This window comes from Pleurodeles waltl, chromosome 11 (assembly GCF_031143425.1).
Source record: "Pleurodeles waltl isolate 20211129_DDA chromosome 11, aPleWal1.hap1.20221129, whole genome shotgun sequence".
In the NCBI taxonomy this organism is placed as follows: Eukaryota; Metazoa; Chordata; class Amphibia; order Caudata; family Salamandridae; genus Pleurodeles; species Pleurodeles waltl.
In genome coordinates this window covers 460,994,546-461,015,799 of record NC_090450.1, presented here as the reverse complement: position 1 = coordinate 461,015,799, position 21,254 = coordinate 460,994,546, and the positions used below count along the sequence as shown (strand labels likewise).

General features: G+C 39.5%; 1 protein-coding gene across 3 annotated transcripts in view; it reads left to right on the top strand.

The window, feature by feature from the left end:
• UNC5D (unc-5 netrin receptor D) overlaps positions 1-21,254 on the top strand; it is a 1,240,412-nt gene that overhangs the window by 618,149 nt on the left and 601,009 nt on the right. For all 3 annotated transcript variants that reach the window (XM_069213807.1, XM_069213806.1, XM_069213805.1), the window contains exon 4: positions 16,392-16,495. In XM_069213807.1, the coding sequence (XP_069069908.1) occupies positions 16,392-16,495 (104 nt within the window). The remainder of the gene's footprint in view (positions 1-16,391; positions 16,496-21,254) is intronic.

Here is a 21,254-nt window from a genome sequence, read left to right as displayed (position 1 = left end):
CTGCTGTTCTGCCTTTTGCTAAATTGCTGTTCACAGTGCAGGTGTGACTTTGAACATTCACTCTAACCAGCTCGTTCAATGCAACTAGGGTGTACTGTGCCGTTCTGTGCCTGATGCATGCAGTCAGGGATGGGCTACAGTGAGTCATATTTCTAATGAAGCCACTGGGCTATGTGGAACCATCGGAAGTGACTGAGCATATTCAATGCCAGATGCTTTTTGAGCATAGGTGGTATTATCTACATGCAGGGGGATGTGATTGTCTTTTCTGGGTCTAATGGGGGTAAGTCTGTCCCTTTTGTGATAGCCTGAAAGTGTATCCATGCTTGTCTTGGAAGAAATGTCTTGCAGGTATAATGAGAACATGAACATTCCACAGTTTTTTTTGTTCTGTTACCTTCTTCAGGGTATACCAGCTTTTTATTGCACTTCAGAGGATAACCATGAGAGAATCAGTTCCTAAAAAAGTAAAGGAACCAAGGAATGGGGTCCATTGCATGGGAAAACAGAACCAATACTTTAGTATAATTATTACCAAAATGAGTGTTATCCTTCTGTAAAGAGACACTGTGGGCTATTCCTAGATTTGCCATACACCCTGTTAGATACAGAAGTGTTATTTTCATAATGCTGTCATGTAGGATGTTGGAGACTGAGTATTTTTTTGACAAGAGCATGCTTCTTCTCGAAGCTACCAGTACTATTAATACTCAGATCCACTTGAATGCTTGAACTACTCACTGGTAATTAAAGTTCAATTCCCGGTTACCATAGGACTTGCCAATTTTTGTTCTCCCTCCACAAGCTGTTTTCATGGATTCTTCCTCCCACCAATCTTCTCTAGTATACGGTACCACCCTGACAATTTCAACATACTTATAATTGGGCTTTGAACAATCCATCATGGTTGTCGTGAAGCTCTGCCCCTTTCAACTGATTTTAGTAGTATATATCAATATTAACAATATTAACATATACAAATATTAAAGCCAAATAGTTAACTCTGTATTCAGAATTAACTTAATAAAAATATAAAATCCAAAATATTGTCATATAAAAATATCGAAAGTTTTTGAAATAGCAAACCCCATCCCAAAATATAGTCATAAAGTTATACATATTTTAAAATAGTTCATTTATTTAATTAAAATCAATTTCAACATACAAGTGTACTTATAAAAAGAAATATTATTAAACACATTACAAATTATAATTTTTTGGTAAAATATATTTACATTCAAATTATATATTTAAATGCACAAAAATATTATCCATATAACATTTTAACAAATTGTACGAAATTAAAAGCAGACACATATATATATAAAACCAAAGCTTACAGGAACGTTATAGTTAAGGTCTGAATTTACTCAGACAAAACCATTGAAATTCAGCAGTTAGAGTTCTTTCAAGTTACGTTAACTCGCACCCTACTGTAACTATAACTCACGCCCTTGCCATGCACAGTTTTCTTATCAATAATTTTATTGCAAATGTTGCAGTGATAATATCAAAGATGCCATACAAGATCTCATCAATGATATAATATGTGGAGTAACTAGCTGTGCGAGGCGAATTTCTATGATTTTTTAACATAAAGTAATTTTAATTACTATCAACCCCCACCGCGCATGGCTGAGTTGGTTGCAAGCCTGGCCGGCAGCCATGCCTTGCAGCCAAGCCCTTATATCCACCCAACCCCGTGCCAGGCACGGCCTTTGGCCATGCGCAGGTTGGCCACAGGGCTTGCCTCTGTCACTGGATCTGTGAGTGGGTGCGTAAGTGTCTTAGTGGGTTGGAAAGTGGGTGTGTGAGTCTCTGAGTATGTCTGAGTAGGTGCAGGAGTGTCTGAGTGAGTGTGTGAGTGGGTGCCTGAGTCTCTGAGTGCATGCATGAGGGATTTAATTTGTGTATAAATTAGTCTGGAAGGGGTGCACACACAATTATTGATTATATTTTAATGTCAACACATTTTTTACACTATTTTATTAATTATACAATCCACGATATCGCAATAAGCGACCATTTCCCCCAAAGCTTGGAACTTTCATTAATCCCGCCCACACAGGCTAAAACCAGAGAGGTAACGATGGCAAACGATATTGAACTAGCCCCGGGTAATGGTTACACTTTGAGATGGACTCAGACTGACCCACAGGCATTATTGAAAGACATATTATGTGAACATACCCAAGTGTTCTTAGATTGCCTTAGTGAAGACATGGACCCTGGACAACGCCTAAGTGCCTTTCAGCAGATAACCTATGCTGTAAAAAACGCCCTCACGGTTAGGTCTGGAGGGGCAGGGGGAAAGAAAAGGGAAATCGGTTGGTTTGACCACGATTGCACGAAAGCGCACACAAGATTTAAAAAAAGCCCTAAGCGCCCCCATAAGATGTCTGACTGAAATACGTACCTGTAGACAGGCATACAAGATAGCCACAAAAAAGAGGAAACTCGCCTTGAGAGAGAAGTCATGGGACAACCTACACAGAGCCAGCCTGACGAAAGACAATGCCCTCTTCTGGAAAACAATAAATTCTCCCGTTCTAGGGGCCAATAATACCCCCAGCAAGGAAATTGCAATTTCGGAAGAGGACTGGATTACATACTTTTCTAAAATATACCGTCAACCCAATGACAGAGCTCCCCCGGACCTTTTAAAAGTCCCAGATCCTGAGGAAGCCCGACACCTAGCAGTATCACCTCAGTTTACCTTAAGGGAGGTAGTAGAAGCTATAAACACAAGCAAAGCTGGGAAAGCGCCAGGGCCTGATGGTGTCCCAATTGATCTATATAAAGCTAACATTGACTTATGGGGCCCCCTACTGACGCAGGTACTGAGGGCCATTTGCTCACAAGGCCCACCATTAACATGGCGTCATTCTATCATCATACCCATATACAAAAATGGCGATCGTCTAAACCCAGCCTGTTTTAGGCCAATCTCCCTCCTTGATACATCAGCCAAATTAGCAGGGAGAATAATTTTAAACAGACTTCAAATATGGGCGGAAGAAAATAATATTTTATCCCCAGTGCAGTATGGCTTCCGCACAGGACTAGGCACAGTGGAACAGGCTCTGAACTTAACTATTTTAGTGGGGAAGTATACGAAGACTAGAGAGGGTAATTTGCATCTGGCCTTCATAGACTTGTCCTCAGCATTTGACTGCGTCCTGCATGAAAAGTTATGGGACATCCTAACAAGCATGGGAGTTGAACCAACAATTGTCCATTTTATAAGAGAACTGTATACTGGGTGTGGAGCAAGTGTAAGGTACGGGATGAGAGGGGAATGCACTAAGTCTTTCGGTATATACAAAGGGGTGCGTCAAGGTTGTGTTTTAGCACCACTACTATTTTCATTATATATAAATAACCTAGAAAATGAATTGATAAACAAATGTAAAGATCTCCCACAAATAGGTAACCACCCCGTCCCTGTACTTCTTTACGCAGACGATGCAATACTCATGGCCAGGACACCGCTAGCCCTTCAGAAACTCCTAACCTCCTGTATAAATTACATGACAGCCCTGGGCCTCACAGTTAACCGTTCGAAAACGTTCAGGAAACTGAGTAAGCCCTATAAAACTACTATTCAAGAGGACAAAGTGAAGATAGCTCCCACCTTCTCATATTTGGGCATAATGTTTGACAAACAGGCCACCTGGGCACACTGTGTGAAAACAAAAAAAGACCAGATTATTAAAACAACGGCGGCCTTGAAGATCTTCTCCAAAAAGCTAGGGGGAATCTCCCCGTCAAACATGGTAAAAATCTACAAAGCCAAATGTATCCCGGCGGCTACCTATGGAGCATGCATTTGGGGGTACACGAACTGCCATGCGATACAGTTGGTGGAAAATGACTTTCTGAGATATCTACTAATGGCACCAAATAGCACGTCATCATATATTAGCCATTCGGAACTTGGGGTCCACTTTGTAACTGATTTAATTAAGATACAGCCTTTATTATTATGGCACAAAGTGTGGACCTCTGAGCATACCGGACTAAACCAGGCCATATTATCCGACTGTATGAATCTAACACACTCGTATAGAGTTCCCTGGCTAAAATATATCATGACCTTTTTCAAAAATATGGGCTGCGAAGCGTATTATCTAAACCCACAATTACTGGAAAAAATTACCAGGAGAGACTTGAAGGCTCTGACTTTGAAGTATTCGGATGAACAGAGATGGGAAGTGGAATCAAAAAAACCAACAGTAATGTCTAACCAACTAATTCTGTCGACGGACGCAGTCCAGCCCTACTTAGTAAGCGTGGTAAATCCCGACATTGATTTGTTCTCACAAGATTCCGCTTAAATATCTTCCACCGGTTAGTAACTTTTCCGACTATGCATGACTGGAGTACAGTCTTAAGAGCATGTCCATGTGATGCGAAAGCTCCCCAATCTACAATGCATGTGGTCCTCTTCTGTAAATTTTATGATATACCAAGAAAACGCATTTTACTGCCTTTTTTAAGATCAACTAATATGCGCAAGTGTTGCAACGCGTATTTTAGCTTACAGATTTTATCCTCTATTGAAATATGTGGGATTTTAGCAAATTTTTTATGTACAGTACTCTCTGTAAGGAAGTCTATGGGTGTACTGAATTAATTTTACTTCTAAATCTGCAATTTCTGGCAAATTCCTTACTCCCAAAAAAAAAAAAAAAAAACACCGTAATTGAACTCGTCTTTGCACTGATGTATATTTGTCAAGTTTTATATATACCTGTTCTTGAATGAATTAAGGATGTGTCTTATAATCTTACTTATTTTATGTACAACCCTTCTTATATTCATTTATTACCAATGTGCTATTACTTGACACTTTTATGGCTCGTTGAAAGCCGAATAAAGTTTTTGTTTGACTTTGTTTTGACTTTGAGTCTGTGGTTTTTCTTTCAATTTTTCTCATATTTGTGAATAATTTGCAAAAATTAATGAAAATTAGTAAATTTTCACTAGTACCACATAAGATGAAGCAAAATGATTTTAAACCCATAATTTGTGTCTAAAACACCCTTATATCACATCCCTGGGGTCAGGGTACACTTTCAATTAGGATTTTCACCCCTGGGGGCCATGTCCCGTGAAATAAAATGGCAGTAGATACTTTCTAGTCAGGTTGTGGTCAGCCAGTTACGGTGCCTCTATTTTTTTGCTTGTGCATTCATGAAAATTTGCAAATATTTTGCAAACATTTCAAAGTCGCCGTGGCCAGACAGTTATACAAATTTTAGCTTTCCCTAAATTTCTTAAAAAGCTACTGAACGGATTTACACCAAATAAGCAAAGGCACAATCTGCGTACCGAAAGCTAACTTTCTATGGGAACTAACATGGAAAACGCAACATTTTTCACACCCCCAATTTTCCTTGGCCCCCCACTTGATGAATCACCCTGAAACTTTCCGTTTGTAACAAAAATCACTGCAACACTTTTGTTTTTGAAGAGCTGTAAAACGGTGCCAAAGATATAGCAAGTAAAAAAAAATGTTTCTATGGAAACAATATCTGGGTGTTTGGATACGTGTATAAATTTAAAGCAATTTGTTTTTTTGGAATTCCCCGGATCCACCCGCAGATTTACACTGGGGACCGCGCTGTGTCCCACAGATGGATCTGGGGATATCAGAAACCGTATAAAAGTACGTTTTAAGACATATAAAGACCATTTTCACTATTTTTATACAACTATGTAGCACCCTTTTGGTTGGGGAACCTCTACCTTGACCCCATCATCTCCAGTGACCCAAGATTTTAGCCCCAGGGAGCATTTTCCAATGATATCAAATGATGCCCCAAACGTTCCTGTCGCATTCTTTATGTGATGCGTGGATATGCGGATTGATCCGCACAGTGGATCCTAGGAGTATCCGTGGTGCTAGAAATCTATATTTTTGGGCCTTAAATTACTCCAAAACTACCAAGTAGATTTACACCAAACCACCAAAACCACAATCTCCGGAACCGCATCTAGCATCGTGCCAAATTTGGAATAATTTCATTCAGCGGTTTGGGCTGTAGGCATCTCTAAAGAATGCAAAATCACTTTAGAAACAGAATGGAGAAAAAGTGTTTTGGGACCCCCCCCTTTATTTCAGCCCCTGTTTCACTGATCACCCCGAAACTTTCAAGACAGCAGCTGAACTGACAAAAGTATACGTTTTTAAAACATCATGCAGATTCATCAAAAAGGCCTCAAAGTTATGGGCAAAACAAAATATGTCCCATCTATGCCACTTGGTAGGTATAGTTAGGACCTAGTTTCCCAGCTTCTTATATATATATATATATATATATATATATATATATATATATATATATATATATATATAATAAAAATATTTATTTGAATCAAATAGCATAAATTGATTAGGGTAACATCCTTGTGGGAATAATTACTGAAATAGAAAAAATAAATATCATTAATATATACACTATAGGGGCTAAAGAAACTGTGTAGCTATACGTGAGGCAGAAGTTCCATGAAAAGACTGTTTTTTGTTGCTAATAACTTTGTTACTGTTTGATGAATCTTCATGAAACATCCCAAAAAAACGTTTATCCAACTAAGCTCCTTACTAGTATGGTTTGGGGTGATCCATCAAGTAGGGGCTGAGGAAGATGGTAACGGTTCCCAAAGCAATTATTTCCCCCATGCAATTTCCATAAGAAAAATTAGACAATGACACAAAAAATGACTGAACAGAATTTCGTCAAATTTGACAAAAAGCTAGTTATTTATTAACACAGAAAGCTTGATTATTGTGATGTGGTTTGAATATGTTCAACAGTTTTAGAGAAATTACTATTTAAAAAGTATCTATTGCAGCAGGACTCCAATGGGAGACTCATAGGAAAAAAATAAAATAAAAACATTCTGATTGGCTGGTACTGCAGGACCCTTGTATATCCAAGCAAAGTCATTGGCAGGGTGCAACATGAAGTAAAATGTTGCAGCCACAATTATAGGACTCAGGTGCTCGATCCCCAAGCCATCAAGAACAAAATTAGAAACCACATAAAGGAATAGGATGGGACACCTTGAGCTCCTTGGGTACGGGGCATTTTGGAGGGACCCTACCTGGACACAAAATATAAAAAACTAGGGCCCTGATTTAAACTTTTTTTGCATCGCAGTTGCGTAATTTTGTTAACACAAAAGCGGCGCAAACTTACAAAATACAATCCCGAAAATTAATCAGAATCCCAGTGCAATAGTCACAATTGTGTACCAAAAAGTAAGCAGTAACCCAGTGCAATATCCCACTCCACATCATAAAAATGAATTGCTATCCTGGTGTAATACTAATCCCTGCAGCCTAAATTCTAATTAGTAACCTGGTACAGTACCCACAACATCACACTAAATACTAATTGGCATACTCATTGCTGAGCCCTAAAAACAAATGATTAACCCTGTGCAATACCCATAGCTGCACCCTAAAAACTGATCAGTAAACCTTTGCAACACTCATCTCTGCTACCTAGAAATGAATCAGCAAACTCTCACAACTCCCATCCTTTCACACTAAAACCTAATCAGTAAACTTTTGTAATAGCCATCCCTGTGCCTTAAAAACTAATCAGGAAATTGCTGCAACTCACATCCTTGCACCCTAACACGGATAGGCATCCAGTGCAATATTTATCCCTACACCCGAAAATGTCATTAGTAAACCATTGAAATACCAATCCTTGCTCCAAAAAACTAATTAAATAAAACAGTGCAATACGCATTACCCAAACCTATGGAAACTTTAAAAAAAAAAACATTTACAAGTTAGAAGAAAAATGTAAAACTTTGTTAAAATAGTGCCCTTAAGATCTATATCAAAAAACATTAAAAAACCCAACAACCCAAAGAAAAAATATCATAAATAATATTTGAATAATTTTAAAAAACAAAACATATTGAAATTAAATAGCACAATTAAAAAATTTAAATCAAATTAAAAATGTAATGTGCGGAACACCCAAATCCCTAGAAAAACCTACAAATACACAATTTAAAAATACTTTCAACATTTTGTATGGAGAATTAAGTGGTACAAAACATGTATTTGTGTGGTTGTGTGTGTGCGGGTGGGTGCAGGTGTTTTTTTAATGTATATAAATTGCTTTATTCGTCAAGAATAAATCGTATAGTAATACTAAGCATTCAAGTATATCCATAATATCAAAATATATTTAATACATGCATACTTAATCCAAAATAGATAATATTTTCCTCATTCCGATAACATAGTTTACACTGTATTCATTAACATAATTGCTCAAATTAAAACCACATCTGAATTGACATAGTACAAATAGCTGTATTGCACATTACCCCAATATACTGTCTGCCAGATAATTCTAAAAGTTCTCAAAATTTCACTTCAGATAAATATCAAGATCACATCAAAATATATCTTCTTGATCAGCATAATAGTGTTTGCAAATGTGATTGCAACATTTAAATACTTTATTAGGCATAAAGGGGCTCATGCTTCAGTACTCAGTACTGGTTCTAAAACCCTATTGTTTGAAAATAGGTAAAATAATATTTTTCCTCTTACACAGAAAGAGGCGACAATCTAAAAAAAATTGGATTACAGAATATTTCATTTTAAATCACAAATACAATATCCATTGCTTTCAAAGAGTCTCCTTCGAAGGCCACAAGTTATCCCTCCCCACTCTATTCCTATCCCCAATTAGAAAATAATACTCTGTTTTCGTTTGGCAGAGACCTGAACCATATAACGAAAAGTCTCAACATCATCCAGGCTTCTGATAGAGTGATCTACTGAATTATTTTTCTTAAGGTAACATCTATAACTTGCTAATGTGCCCTCTTCTACCCCATCTTAAACAGCGCTCTTTACCTTATTTACAGGCAGCAAATCCTCGATCTCAAAAATATAATCTCCTAATTGAGAATTAGTTTAAAAGTGTATAATTAGTGGCTAGAATTCACCAGCCTGTATCATTATATCACTAAAACAATAAGAATGAAAGATTGTCATGACTATCATTTAGAACATTGCTAAAATAGAACCTTAAAACTTCAAACCAAGGCTTTCAGGAATCAAGACCTAACTCCAGCCTTAGTGCTTGGATTTTAAAAGGCGTAAACAGGTTTTTAAAACAGAGACTTTCTAATAGCTCCAGTTGGACTCCCAGCTCAATAGTGAGTAATTCTGCTCCGTGCAATGCTTGATGTGTTAATTTACCAATTATTGTAATTTTACAGGGTCCACTGAAAAGCCCCCCAAAAGGAGACTCAAAGCTTTTCAGGGCTTTTATAGTGGCAAGCAACGAGGGGCCAAACTTTAGGTTTGTGATTTCCTAATGGAGAGTTTTGTGATTCGTTCTTAGGAAATCACAAACTGCTTTGTACTATAGTGTGTTTAGCATGGTTGTATGATGAACCACACATGCTGGAACAACGCATGCCCTAAGAACGTGGTTGGAACCACGACTGCGTATTTTCAACTCATGCATTAACAATGAATTTTGTAGAAAAAGCATGCATAGTAAAGGCATAAGTGGAAACGGAATGCGTGGTTCTGCCCACCCGCCCTGAGCCCTAAACAAAAATGACCCGACCCCCTCACATCTACTCTTAAAAACTAAATTACCCTGACACCCCCACCCACCCGAAGCCCTAAATAACTATCCCGGTCCCATCTACCCCTGCCCCTAAAAACTAAATTGCCCTACCGCCCCACCTGCCCAGAGCCCTGAAAAAAACCTATCTCGCCCCCCCACCCCTGCCCCTAAAAACTAAGAAAACTACCCCGAAACCCCCCGCCCTGAGCACGAAAATCTTTCCGCCTAATAAGTAAACTACCCCGACCCCCACCCACCCTAAGCCCAAAAAAAACTATCCTGACCCCCAACCCTGCCCCAAAACAACTAAACTACCCTGACCTCCCAAACAGCCCTGGGAACTAAAACCTTCCCCCAAATAAGTAAACAACCCTTACACCCACCCACACTAATAGCCCCAAATCAACCCTCACTGCTAAAAACATCCCACCAACACTGCCCCAAACCCACTTACCTCACTGCATGCTCTCACATTCCTTCCTCCTCTTCTCTCTTCCCTCCTCCCACCCTTTCTTAAATAAACTACCCCGCCCCCAACCTAAGCCCTAACAAAATACCAAATACCCCCACCTCGCCCCTAAAACAAAATAGCCCTACTGTCCACCCTAAGCCCTGAAAAAAATACCCAAACCTCCATGCCCCTTAAAAAAAGAAATCCCAACCACCCCACCCAGCCCTAGCCTTTAGTCCACCCCGAACGCTAAAAACTACCCGCAACCCTGCCCCAGCGCCAGCCCAACTTACCTCACTGTATCCTCTCTCAATCCACTCTGCCTTTTTCTGTGCCTCAACCTTGCATTTGTGTAGTTTACCACATGCCTGGTAAAGGCACAGAAAAAGGCCAACGTTGTTCCGGCAAGCGTGGTTACGCTTGCATGGTAAAATGTCCGCGTTGTTCACAATGCAGTGTTGAGGATGATTCCCGTTTAGCATTGTGTGCGGTTCCCAAATGGATTGCAGGGGACCTGCCTCATTAAAATTCATCAGGTAGGTCACAGTTTGTGGCCCATGGGGAATGACGGGCACTCACAGGGTTGGAGGCCTGCTGGGGTCATCAGACCACCATGTCTGTGACTGCTTTTTAAATAAAGCAGTTTTTTTTAATACGCCCATTTTCCTTAAATGAAAACGGGATGTGTTTAAAGTGGCCAGTGGGCAGTTGTCTGTGGGACCCCTCCCTGCTCAGAATAAATGTTGGCACCCAATTCACAAAGGGGAAGGAGTCCCTTGGGGACCCTTTTCCGTTTGTGAATGGCTTACCACCAACTTGAAGTTCGTGGTAATCTGCAAATGTTTTGCAACCACATTCCGGGTCCCAAAACATTGCTACATACAAGTGTGACTCACTATTAGAAGGGGAAACCTTCAACACGTCCTTTCTTAATAGCCACTCCCAAACCCTATTTTGCGTGTCAATAATAGGTTAATGGCCAAATACCGATGGGTCATTTGCGACCAGTAAAAGTCTTCGGACATCTTGCCTCAGATCCTTAATTTCACTATATGTTTACCCTATTTTAAATTACTCACAAAGGTGCAACCTAAGTATCTATATTCACTAACCTGCTCTAAGCTATCAGATCAATTTCTTTGAACTCTTAGAAGAAGTCAACGTCTTAATTTTTTTTCAAAATTAACAATAAGGGCCAGATGTACAAAGAGTACGAATAGCAATTTCCAAATAGTGATTTAATCCAAATCGGTATTTGGAATTTTCTATACCTTATGTAGGATACTTTTTCTTTCATTCATGTGATTCAAAGTGGGTTGCAAAGCGACTTACCTCATGAAAATATTAATGAGGTAGGTTGCAGTTTGTGACCCATTAGGAATGCCTGCCATCACAGGGATGGTGGCCTGCTGACATCAACAGACCACCATGTCTGTGATTGCCTTTAAATAAAGGATTTTTTTTGTTGAACTGCAACCCGTTTTTCTTACAGGAAAAAGGGATGCTTTTCAACAATAAAAAATGTAATGTTTTGTTTTCATTTTTTAAGAGCAGGCAGTGGTCCGCTGGACCACTGCCTGCTCTTAACAAATGTTTTTCCAACATTCACAGTGGAGAAGGGGACCATTGGGGACCCTTTCCAATTTGTGAATACATTACCACCAACCTTGAGTTAGTGGTAAAATATCAAGGTTTTGTGACCACATGTCAGACACAATATCTTGATACAGAACACTGGAAATTGCTTTTTGGAAGATATGCCCTAAACACACCCCTTCTAAATAGCGATTTCTACATCCAAACTGCGATTCTAGAGAGTCGTAGTTTGGATGTATGTACATTTCTTTACATCTGGAAAAGCATTTTTGCAGTCACAAATGGCAAGATTCTGCAAATTGGGTCATTTGCAATGTCAAAAATGCTTCATAAATGTGTCTTAGACTCAAATTAGTAATGCAGAGCATAAGGGTTACATTGCAGGCCTATAAGAGTAGAGTCACTATCACTAAGTCATCGGCATATATAAGGCAACGGACATGTGCACTCCCTGTTTTGAGAGAAAATTAATTTGCATTAGATTATTCCATTGGAAGATCAGCAAAGAAAAGATGTAAACAGATGGGTGCCTTCACACCCCAGCCTTAGCCCATTTTCCACTGGGATTTTTTTCAGATGAAATTCTTATAACCATTTAGATAAACCCACACGCAAATACTGGAATGAAGTTGTGGCCATCTTAGTTTTTCCCAGAGGATACAATGATCTACCTGCTCAAATGCAGTCCAGAAGTCAACAACCCAACAACAAAGCTTATTCACAGCTACAGTTGACATCTTAGCTGCTGAATAAGGATACTGTGCAGTCGTTCATCATAAAGTGTTTTTTTCTTAAATCCCCCTGCTCCTTCGGGATAATACCAGTCTCAAGTGCCCACACCTCAAGAATTTTCAGCAAGGTTTGGGCATACATGTTATAAGAAGTTTTCAAAGGGGAAATTAATCTATAATTGGCCAGAGCATCCTAGGAACCATTCTTTTGAAAAGGCTTCATAATTGCTCTATGCCATGAGTCAGGTATTTACCACTAACAACAGGGTTCCCTGCAAAACCAGGTGATATAGGAGTGGGACAGGGACAAGAGTCAACTAAGAAAAGAAACACTTGCCTCCAAAGCAAAGGTTCTGAAACTAGAATCCAAAATACATTATTTCAAAGAAAGATTTTATATGTAGACTGAATAAAAAAACAACTGATATCACCATTCCTTATTTTATTATACATAACATGATATTCACAGTCAAAAAAATAGTATAATACAATAAGTCTAAACACCCCTCTCTAATGCATAAAAATTGTAAACCCCTCATCAAAACAGATATACCAATCATGCTCACACATCTCTCCATAAAAACTGTAATGCCAACCCCACCACATGAAAAAACAAAAGAGATAAGGAAAGAAAATTGGTACTGTTCCCAAATGAGCATCTCAAATATGGCATTCTCAGGTAAGGAAAATGCTCGAGACAAATGATAATGTACCGAAATACAATCCCTTAGAGTCCTCTGTGTAGGATACAATATAATTCATTTTTTGAAAATCACATAAAAATCACAAATAGTTGTTGGTGATATGCCAAATCAACTTTTCCAGTGATTAGTCCATCTATTCATGGGAATTAGATAATCAGGAACACAAACAACACAATACAGCGGAAAAACATCTTACATGATTATTGGCACTTCTTTAGGACTGCTGACGAAGAGCATGAAACTGTGAGGTTGCCATTGATGTTTCGACCCTATGTTTATGTGTTGGGAGTTAGACATTACTGCGGGTCTTCCTCAGGACTAGAGGGATGTAGACAGCCTGTTCAGAGCAATAATTCATACACGTATGTCGAAACGTCAACTGCAATTCCACAGTTTCCTGGTCTCAGTCAACCATCTTAAAAAAGTGCCAATAATAATATAAAATGTTTTGTTGAACGATGGATAAGAGAGAAAAGATAATTTTTTTAAATATTTTTTTTTTATCTTATTCATGTTAAGATCAGTCTTTGTCTACATTATGTAATGTCAAACTGATTTTCTCACTATATGTCACTTTATTCCTAACACACATATTTTTGATTTATTTTGTGTTTTTGACAGCCTTATATGAATAAGAAAATTTGAGCATATTATTTAGGCATTTCTTAAACACTAAATAATCATAACTGTTCTGTGTTGTTTATTTAGGGGATGTACTGTGGAAGTGTTGAATAACGGACAATAGAGGCCCACACTCTCCCAGCTTCTTAGAGAACATACATTGACCTCCATATATAAGTGTGACTTTTTAACACCTATTTTTCATGCAAAGAAATTGTGACACCAGATGGAACTCATTGTAGTTTCTAACATTATATACCCATGTTCTGAGGGACACAGGATAATCTCATTGTATTTGATGGTACTAAGACTGGGTGAATAGTTTTAAACTGCTGATTGGACTTGCCAAATGAACCTTTTGCTGAATAAACCTTTCTTTTTCATACTTATGTCAACCCTAAGAAAGGCCCTAATTATCTATAGGGCACAGTGCATAGCACATAAAAGGTAGGGTATGTGTATTTATTATTTTGCATGCCTTTGGTTTTGTTTTTCACTGTGGCAATGCTGGCTCTCCCATTGGAAAGCACTGGATTAAATTATAATACATTATAATGCCTAAATTGAGGTTGGAAGAATCTAGAAAAACTATTCAAGAACTTGTGTTAATAGTAATTTTAAATCCAACTCAGTGGTCAAGTCGGATTTTATATGACTATTTTGACAAATACATTTCTAGAAATTTCTCCTTTTCCTTCCTGAGACAAATGTGCCTTTTCTTTCCTTTCTTTAGTGTCAACCAGGAGTTGAATGGCTGCTTGATTAGTTGAGACAAAGGTGACAGTTGTTGACCTCCTTCTGAAAGGATGGCCAACTGGGCTGTGCCCAGAAACTTAATTAAATTCAAAAGATGCCAACCCTCACACAAGAAGACTTAGCTTACACCTGGTACAGCCCCCTCTGTTGTCCGGTCAGCCGACAAGTACCAATCCCTGGGGAAGGAGAGGCCCCCAGAACCAATTTTGAGTGACCACAAAGGCTGGTATGCTCATTTCCCTGGCACACATCTGGGTGGGCACAGGTAGCCCTGCACAAGGGAAAAATGTTCTGCCATCATGGCTTTAGGTAGAGAAGGGCACTGGGAAAGGTTTACAGTAAAACCCATGTGAAATGCTGCAGAAGTGGATAGGGTTACACCTGGGAAAATGTTATTGTTGGATAGGGTGGGAGCACGAGTCACACCACCCACAGACTGATGCCAGGCATAAATGTAGCACTCCTGGGCACCCTCTTTAGACTGCTGCTGACATATAGAAGATAGAATAAGAACTGCACCTGCTGTTGTGACCTGTGAAGATAACCCTAATGGCTGGACCTGATCCCATTGTACCTAGGGTAAAGAAAGAAGTGGACTCCAAGGGTCAGTTGGCTGACCTCCTGTTAAGCTACAAGGACACACAATCTGCAAGAAGACCATTTTCTTAGGAGCCCAGCTGTTCAATTTTAGCTGGATCGGACCTGGACCCTGCTGGTGGCTTGTGTTGCATGACTCTCGACCCCCAAATGCTGTTGCTTATGTCCTGGTATTCTTGACTGATGTTAGAGTGTACACCTCCTGAAAACCTACAATAGCTGGGACTTAGAAACGTTTTTCCAACTTTTCTTCTTCTAAAGAAGGGATGAGAAACCAAGACTGCTGCTGAGTCAAGGCTATAGATATTGAAATGCTGCTCTGACCCGACTTTCTGATTTGCCTTGATAAAAGAAATCTGACTTCCAGAAACGTTTCTACATCAGTACATAAAGGGCTTCACTGAGTGTGTTGCGAGCCAAAGCAGATCCATGTCAAGACCTTCCTGTGCACTGACGATGGTCTTTGCCTGCTTGGAGCTTTCCCTTCTTCGTTGACGACCACAGTAGGCCCTCTCTCTTCAGCAACCCACCGTTGTTGAGCCCTCCTTCAGATCCAGCCTGTAACTTATCTACTACCATCTTTTCTCCAGAGAAATGTCTAAGCCCAAAGGCAACTCTTTGACTGGGATCACTCTGGGCCTCAAAATCGATCTGTGCTTTATAGCAGTCAGTCCCAAATATTACAATTGCCTGGGTCCAGGATGACCAGTTACAATTGTTGGGTTCTTTGTGCTTTTGGCACTAAAATGTAATTTAAAGTTTAAAAATTCATAACTCTAGTTCTAGTTGTTTTGGTTTCATTTTGTTCAATAAAATATTCTCTATTATTATAAGATGTAGTGTGATTTTTATTGTGTCGTGTTTTAAATGTTTTAACTGAACATCTAAATGCTTTACAGCTTTTCTTAAGTTAAGTCTGTCTGCTCTCTGCCATAGCTATCAGGGGTTGAGCTTAGGTTCAAATTACAGAAACCTTTGCAAGACTTGAAAGAATAGTGAAATTATTATTTACAGTGGACAACTATTCACCACAACTAATAATCCACTTTCTCCCACTGATTCAAAAGTGTCCAGCATTAGTCCATTGAAAAGGGTTCTGTGTTTAAAAACAGTAACCTTTGTAATTTACATTGTCCTGATTTCTCTATCAAAGGCTGTTATTGTTTGTTGTTTCATAGGTTTGGGGAAAACCCATGAGCTGATGCTAACATGTTTGATTTTCTTTGCCTGAGACAAACCACGCTCTGTAAAATAATTTTATTGCGATTTCGTTTGTGGCCTTAATGCAATATTTACATTTATTTTACTCCAGACTTAAGGAAGAACTTTGAACAAGACCCACAAGGAAAGGAAGTTCCCATTGAAGGGATGATTGTTCTCCATTGCCGCCCTCCAGAGGGCGTGCCAACTGCTGAGGTAGGGACACTGCAGCTCTGCCAAAATCAGAGGTGCCTGCACGGGCACGTTTGCTGAACTTCTAATGGTTATTCAATACTGGAACATTTGCAGAATTTGAAAAAAAAAAAAAAACATTTAGTTAACTTTGATGTGGGTATATGCTGTCTTCTGGGTTGCCACTCGCCAAGACTCCGGAAAGTTTGCATTAAGAGAGTAGAAAGTAAGTTTAAAAACACAATTAATATGTCATTATAACTCTTGGTTCATTGTGGAATACTGTTTGAATTTTAGAAGATCCATAAACTTATTTATGCAGGGTTATTTTTAAGAGCTGTGATATCACCTCGGTCCTTGAAACTGTGGTCTTGGACATTGTCCTCCCCTGTGTTCATTTAGGTTACATGGCCCAGCATCGTGCTTCAGGATATGTTAGAACAGGAATGGACGAGCAAATTCACTCTCTCTCTTTGTGCCAACAGGTGAATACTGATTTAATGTTCCTTTTGGCATGTTCCACAATAGAAAAAAAGTGACAGTGCTCCTCAAGGGGATTGGAAAATGTTAAATTTACTATGTAAATAAAATGACCAGCGTGTAATTCGGTTCAAACTGTTGAGGCTATGAGTGTAGTTTTTCCCAGCTCTGTAAGATCTTTGACCTGTGATTCGCATTCCATACTACATTTCATATATTATACTGATAAGATACAAATGAGATGGAAACCTTACGAGATCAATTAACGTAATTAATGGTTAAAGCGCAGCTATACTCAGGATCGTTCATGCACTCTCTTGAAACAGCTCAATGCAATAAACAAACAAGTACACTTTGGATAGAGTACAACAAGAGAGGACAAGAACACCTCAGTGACTGGGAAATACCTTCCTGCAAGGAAAGTGTACTGTTGTTGAGTGAGTTAGGAATTTGTTAACACGACGTTTTTGGTTCACCTCCTATCCAAACCATGAGAGAAAGGCTCTTTCTGCTTGAAGAATTCTCCAGGACGAGAATAGAACCCGTCAAATGTGTATGGCCTTTATTGGGCATCAGATGCAACCCTTTCAGTTTCAAGAAATTCAAAGTAAATGAATCTTGTCAGAGACGGACTCGGGAACAGACAGATGAGGAGTATTAGACATTAGCTAGCTCTCATTTAAGCATGCTAGGGCAGCGTACGATTTAGTCACAAAGACAACTGCGCTAGACTTGTAACTGACACTCTATTATTGCCAGTCCATCAGTACCACTGACATGTCAATAAATCTCTCGATTTACACAGATCCCAGTCAGTCGCTGGATCTGGGACAGCAAAACGTGCTGTACAGAACAGTGTGAAGAAAATATAACTTCTGATTCTCATTCTGCACAGCAAAGTAATATTTTAGCTGTCTTTTTGCATTATGGACAGAGGGTAACCATATATAAACCTATTTTGAAAAGGTGTACGAAATTGTTTAATTTTGTGGCAGAATGTTTGGGGGCATTATTAAAATCATGTGAAACTTGGCTTGCCAGTATCTCGTGTTAAAAATGCACACCAGCAACTAACTTGTTTTTAGAAAATCTAGAAAAATTACCAAAAGCACAATGGATCCGAACATGTCTCTCAAGCAGGACATTCTGCATGAACAAGTCTCCTATCGCTGAAATGTTTTAGGGTGGGTATGGGATTTAGGGTGGTAAGAGCATTTTTCGGTTTTAGGGTGGGTGTAGGATTTAGGGTGTAAGGGTGTGGGTATGGGGTTCGGGGTGGTAAGGGCATTTTTAGGTTTTAGGGTGTGTATGGAATTTATGGTTTAAGGGTATTTTTAGGTTTTAGTGTGGGAGTGAGGTTCAGGGTGGTAAGGGCATTTTTAGGTTTTAGGGTGGGTATGGAATTTATGGTTTAAGGGTATTTTTAGGTTTTAGTGTGGGTGTGAGGTTCAGGGTGGTAAGGGCATTTTTAGGTTTTAGGGTGGGTTAGGAATTTATGGTGTAAGGGTATTTTTAGGGTTTAGGTTGGCATCGGTTTTGTGTTGGTGAGGACATTTTTAGGTTTTAGGGTGGGTATGCGTTTTGCGGCGGAAAGGACATTTTTAGGTTTTGTGCTGGGTATGGGTTGTGTGGTGGTAAGTACATTTTTAGGTTTTAGGGTGAGTATGGGTTTGGAGTGGAAAGGACATTTTTAGGTTTTAGAGTCGATATGGGTTTGGGGTGGTAAGGGAATTCTTTCAGCTTTAAAATGAATATGGGATTTAAGGTGGCAAGGGGATTTTTAGGGTTTAGGCTGGGTATGGGTTTTGAGGTGATGAGGAAATTTTTAAGTTTCAGGGTGGGTATGGGTTTTGGGGTGGCAAGGACATTTTTACGTTTTAGGGTGTGTATGGGTTTTGGGGCGGTAAGGGAATTATTAGGGTTTAGGGCGGATATGGTTTGTGGATGGCAACGTGTGTGTATATATATATAAATATATATATGTGTATACATATATATATATATATGTATACATATATATATATATACTAATATATATATTTAAACATATACCCAAATATATACATGATATATAATATGTTTAAATGTATGTTTGTGTATATATATATATATATATATATATATGTGTATGTCCCCAGTAAGTAGGTATAGTTAGGAGCTAGTTTCTATAGAAAAAAAGCAGTTTTTTGCTTTTCTATATCTTTGGCGCCGGTTGCAGAATCTTCATGACAATTTCTAAAGAAATTCGACAGTCATGTGAGTTGCTGTCTAGAAAATTTTGGGGAGATCCATCAAGTGGGGTCCAAGATTAAGAAGGTGAAATTTAGAGCTTTTCCAGTGTTAATTCCCACTGGAAAATGTGAACAGCTATAGCGCAAAAGCCACTGGACGGAATTTCACAAAATTTGGCAGAAAGGTAGCTCTTGGTCCAGAAAGAGCCCTTTTTAGTTGGAGCGTAAGCGTACGACCTCTTGTATACTTTTAAGTATACTTCTTCTCTGGGCTTCCAGCTATTTTATTTGTTAGTTTCAGTGTCTTTTAAAAATCCTTGTTTGCTAGTGGTCAGTCATGTCTCTTTGTCCTTCCTCTTTCTGTGTGGGAGTAAAGACCAACTACTGTATAATTATGCTTTGTCCTGTTTATGTGGTCTGTAGGGGACATTTTTGTATTACTTTGTTTCCTGCTCCTGTCCAGGGAAGCTTCCCTTTTCACTTGCAGAGCATTCTTCCTCTGAGCTTAGTTGTAAACAAGGTCAGGCTGTTATCTTGGTCACATTTGGTTTTTGTGGGCTCTCTGCACCCTCTCTCAGCTGCCTGGCTTCCGCCCTTACTCGGCTTGGATTTTCTTTACCAAGTGTGCCTGCCTGTGTGTTGAGAGCAAGAGCAGAGGATCACTTGTAATTGCTTGTAGCCTAGGCAACCAGCTGTACCAGTGCTCTGCAATCCTTAGAGACAGTTTCCACTTCTGCTCCATATTGGAATCCCACTTGCTACTCCATCAGTGCACCTCAGTTCACACACTGTCTGTCAGAGCACCTCATTCCTGACAGTTAATACATTCTGCTGTTCCAATACTGGTTCATTGTGAGCAGCTCCATCAGTGCACCTCAGTTCACACACTCCAAGCTCCTGTGCCTGTGACAGAATCCCACACATGCTGTCTGCTAGACCACCTATGTTCTCACAGTCAGTACAGTCTGCTGTTCCAGTACTGGGACCTTGAGCTCAGCTCCATCAGTGCACCTCAGTTCACACACTCCAAACCCCTCAGCAGTGCCCGTGACAGAATCACACACATGCTGTCTGCCGGAGCACCTCAGTTCTTACAGTCAGTACACACTGCTGTTCCAGGACTGGACCCTCAGGTGCAGCTCCATCAGTGCACTTCAGTTCACACACTCCAAGCCCTTCAGCCGCGCCGGAAACTCAAACATGCTGTCTGCCAGAGCACCTTAGTTCTTACAGTCAGTACACACTGCTTTTCCAGTACTGGGACCTCAGGTGCAGCTTCATCAGTGCACCTCAGTTCACACACTCCAAACCTCTCTGTCGTGTCAGAACCCAAAACATGCTGTCACCAGAGCACCTCAGTTCTTACAGTCAGTACACACTTCTGTTCCAGTACTGGGACCTCGGGCGCAGATCCACCAGTGCACCTAACTTCACACACTCCAGGCCCCTCAGCTCTGCCATAACCCCACGGCACTGCCTTCCAGAGCATAGGCATTTTTGTGGTAAAAAACCTTTGTTGCAAGTGCATTCGTTGTAATGACGGATGCGTTGTAATTACCACATTGCAAAGGCAATCGTAGTAATTGCATTTGTGGTTCCGTCATACAACCCGTGAATAGACATGGCTGTTAAAAATTGATGTGGGCTGGAAGGACATTTTTAATTTTCATTCAAAAACATACAGCAAGGAAATACCAGTATCATCTGATCAAGAAATTTGAGGCTTGTTGAATAGATTCCTTTAATGCCATCTTCAAGATGCAGCGGAACGTTGGGCAACGTTTCACTTTGGGCACACGTTTCTCAGTCCTAGTTAGAGATGGGCCAGTGATAGAAGTGTATGCTACTTGATAACTCTGTGAACATATTTCTGCAACTGAAGCACTAGATTTGTTCCTAATAAATTCTTTCAAACTTTTTTCATTGTCAATTGCCCTTTATTGAGTTAATTTGCGATGTAGATGAAAATAATAGAAACTAGTTTAAATGTATTTAAGCAAAAAATGCCCAAATCACATCTGCAAAAAGATAAAACAAACCTCTAAGATTTTGTTTTTTACACCTCCTTCTGC